The 3,774-nt window shown below is 40.0% G+C and overlaps 1 protein-coding gene across 1 annotated transcript in view; it reads right to left on the reverse strand.

Moving 5' to 3' along the window:
• Positions 1-1,242: 1,242 nt before the first annotated feature.
• The window catches only part of LOC123512314 (histidine-rich glycoprotein-like), a 72,396-nt gene continuing 69,864 nt past the window's right edge, over positions 1,243-3,774 (reverse strand). Inside the window, exon 2 of the mRNA XM_045268651.1 lies at positions 1,243-1,583. Within this exon, the coding sequence (XP_045124586.1) occupies positions 1,243-1,583 (341 nt within the window). The remainder of the gene's footprint in view (positions 1,584-3,774) is intronic.

The following is a 3,774-nucleotide window of genomic DNA, read 5'->3' on the forward strand; positions in this document are numbered from 1 at the left end:
CTTCCCTCCCCTCCCTTTCCTCCCTCCGTCCCCCTCCCTCTCTCCCTCCCTTACTAAAAGATTCCAAGCATACGAGAGACATTACTGGCGTAACAGACAGGCTAAGATCGCTCAGAGCCTAAGGGAGAGAGGGAAAGGGAGAGAGGGAGAGGGAGAGGGAAAATGGATGAGGGAAGGGACGGAGGGAGGAGGGGAATGAGAGGAGGGGAATATAAAACCGTGATAGGTGAAGGAAAGGGAAATGGAGGATTAGGAAATAAGGAAGGATTAGAAGGGATGTGATGAATGGGAAGGATACCGTAGGAATGCAAGTGTGGGGAAATGAGGGGAAACTCAGCCAATGAGGGAAATGAGGAGATAAGAAGGAAGAAGGGAAAGAAGAGTAACTAGAGGGAAAATGAGAGTGGACAGAATGATTGGAAGGGTGAAAGAGGAAAGAGGGAAAAAGGGAGAGGAATGAAAGGAGGAATGGAAAAGAGAAGAGGGGAAAAAAGAACGAAAAATAGAATGAAAGGAAGGATAGAAGGAGGAGGAGAGGAAAAATGAAAAATGAAAGAAGAAAATGACTTGAATAAAAAAAAAGGAAAATAAAGAATAGAAGGAGAAATAATAAGGAACATGATATTGCTCCTGGATATTAATAGAAAAAACACTGAGAAAAATAAGAAACAGTGAGGAAAATGCTAAAAAGATGAAGGAAAGAGAGAACACGAAAAAAAAATGGAAAGAGTAAAAGGAAAAGAAAAAATCGAGACAAACAATCGAGAACACAAAAAAAAAGAAGAAAAAAGACAAAATGGATAAATAGAACAAGAAAAAAATAGAGTAAAAGAAAAAAAAATGACAAAATGAATAATAACAGGAATAAGAAGAGAGTTGAAACACGAATAACAAGAAAAAGGAGGAGAGGAAAAAAGGAAAAAGGAAAATGACAAGAGAGGGAAATTTAGGAGAGGATTGGAGGGTGAAGAGGGAGGAAGAGGGGATGGAATCTTATAAAAGTGGTCTTCCTTTAGATTACCTTCAATCAGAGAGGATGCCCACCTGTCCAGCATCCTCAGGTGTGGTTCGTGAGTAGAGACCAGAGGGGCGTGGAGGGATAGGGCTTGGTGAGGTGTGGTGAGGTGTGGTGGTAGCAGAATAGCAGGAGTGTGTGTGGTGTGGTGTGGTGGTAAGGATAGCAGAAGTTTGTGGTGTGGTATGGTATGATGTGGTATGGTATGGTGTGGTGGCAGAATTGCATTAGTGTGGTGTAGTGTGGTGTGGTGGCAGAATTGCATTAGTGTGGTGTGTTATGGTGTGGTGGCAGGGTTGAAGGAGCTTGTGTGTGTGGTGTGGTATGGTGTGGTGTGGTGTGGTAGTGCATTGTGTTGTGGTGGCAGAGTAGTAGTACTGTGGTGTCTGTGTGGTGTGGTGGTGTGATGGTGACAGAGTAGAGTGTTTGTAGTGTGTATGATGTGGTGGTGAGGTGTTATAATGGGAGAGAAGCAGTAGTGTTTCTGGTGAGGTGTGGTGTGATGGTGTGGTGGCATAGTCGCTGGAGTAAGTGGTGTGGTGTGGTGTGGTGTAGTGAACAGTGAAGTCTTGTGAGAGAAAGACTTATAAGAGGAGAAATAAAAGAAGGAATTTACGGAGAAAAGGGAAGAAAAGGGAAAAGAAAGAGATGCACGAGGAGGAGGAGGAGGAGGAGGAGGAGGAGGAGGAGGAGGAGGAGGAGGAGGAGGAAGAGAAAAAAAAGATGGATAAGGAGGAAATATAGAGAAAGAAGAAGGAAAAAATACCAGACAACACACACACACACACACACACACACACACACACACACACACACACACACACACACACACACACACACACACACACACAATCACATTCATTACAAATTCTCTTCCTCACTGTCCAAAAGCTCTTCATATGAAAAAACACACACAAAGATAAAAAAATAAATAAAATAAGAAAAAAAAACGATAATATAAAAAAAGAAATATTTAATCTGACAGACGACTGACATTTTGAGGGAGCATTTTCAAAATTTTCGCTCAGTTGCAAATATTTTAAAAGCACGTTTAAATTTTAACAACTTCATTCTTCCTCCCTCCTCCTCTCCTTCCTCCTCCTCCTCCTCCTCCTCCTCCTCCTCCTCCTCCTCCTCCTCCTCCCATCATGCACAAGGGTAAAAAAAAAAGTACAGGAATGGAAATACTCGTTGTAAAAATGTATTTATTTTTGCATTATAACAAACTTTGAATATAAATTAATGTTTGTGTAGAATCGAAGAGAATTTTTTGTTGATTATTTTGTTTGTTCCGGTGTGTGTGTGTGTGTGTGTGTGTGTGTGTGTGTGTGTGTGTGTGTGTGTGTGTGTGTGTGTGTGTGTGTGTGTGTGGATTTTGGTGCAATGGTGTAAATGTTTTATTTCTTGTACTCTTATTGGTATTGTTTTTTGTTATTGCTTTTATTGTTATTATTATTATTATTATTATTATTATTATTATTATTATTATTATTATTGTTGTTGTTAGTAGTAGTAGTAGTAGTAGTAGTAGTAGTATTGTCATTATTATTACTATTATCATCATCATCATCATCATCATCATCATTGTTAGCAGTAGTAGAAGTGGTGGTGGTTGTAGTAGTAGTAATAGTAATAGTAGTAGCAGTAGCAGTAGTATTAATAGTAGCTAACTACTACTACTACTACTACTACTACCACCACCACCACCACCACCACCACCACCACCACCACCACCACCATCACCACCACCCAATCCCCTTGTTCTTCGTTAGTGTTCCTTAATGCTCCCCTTGGCGTCCCTCGCGGTAATGCTGTGACCTCTTGCTAAAGTTCGCCTAAGAATCAGCATAAGGCGCTTTAGATGGATCCCCTGAGAGAGAGAGAGAGAGAGAGAGAGAGAGAGAGAGAGAGAGAGAGAGAGGACCAACAAACACAAATTTACCCTAGTTTTGGCTTGGCTTCGTATAGGCTTCGGATTGACGGAAGCTTTGTTGGTCTTGTCAAATCTACTTAGGCCTACAAAATCCTTCAGCCTCCCTCTGATGTTCTTTTGGGTCCCATGATCGAGTTTTCCTTCTTATTTTTCAAGGAGGAGGAGGAGGAGGAGGAGGAAGACATACAAATATAAAGAAAGATCAAATGTCAGGATGTCTGTTCTAATCTTAATAAATGTTAAAGAAAGAGGAAGAGGAAGAAGAGGAGCAGGAGGAGGAGGAGGAGGAGGAGAGTAAGTTAAGGATGAGATGAAGAAAGAAGAGAGGAAATAAGAGCATGGTAGAGAAAGAAGAACCATAAGAAGGAGGAGGAGGAGGAGGAGGAGGAGGAGGAGAAGGAGAAAGAAGAAAAAAAGAAGAATGAAAGGCCAAAACCAGACAAAAAAATAAGAAAGAAGTAGAAAAGAAGAAAATAAATACCAGAAGGAAGGAAAAAAAAGAAAGATGAAGACAAAGTAGAAAAAAAAAACCAAGAGACAAATAGAGTAAGAAGAAACATGAAGATAAATAATAAGAAGAGAAAAAGCAAATAATAGACAGAACAATAGAAAAAGAAAACGACGATGATGATAAGAAGGAAGAAAAAGAGAGAATGGGAGAGACAGAATGAATGATGAAAAAGAGAAGCAAGAAGAGAATAAAAACTGATGATATAGGAAGAAAAGGAAGAAAAAGAAAAAAAACATGGTAGAAGGAGAAGGGAGAACTGATGATAGATGGAAGAGGAAGAAGAAAAAAATAATGGCAGATAGAAGAAGAGGAAAT

Source organism: Portunus trituberculatus, chromosome 33 (assembly GCF_017591435.1).
Source record: "Portunus trituberculatus isolate SZX2019 chromosome 33, ASM1759143v1, whole genome shotgun sequence".
Classification (NCBI taxonomy): domain Eukaryota; kingdom Metazoa; phylum Arthropoda; class Malacostraca; order Decapoda; family Portunidae; genus Portunus; species Portunus trituberculatus.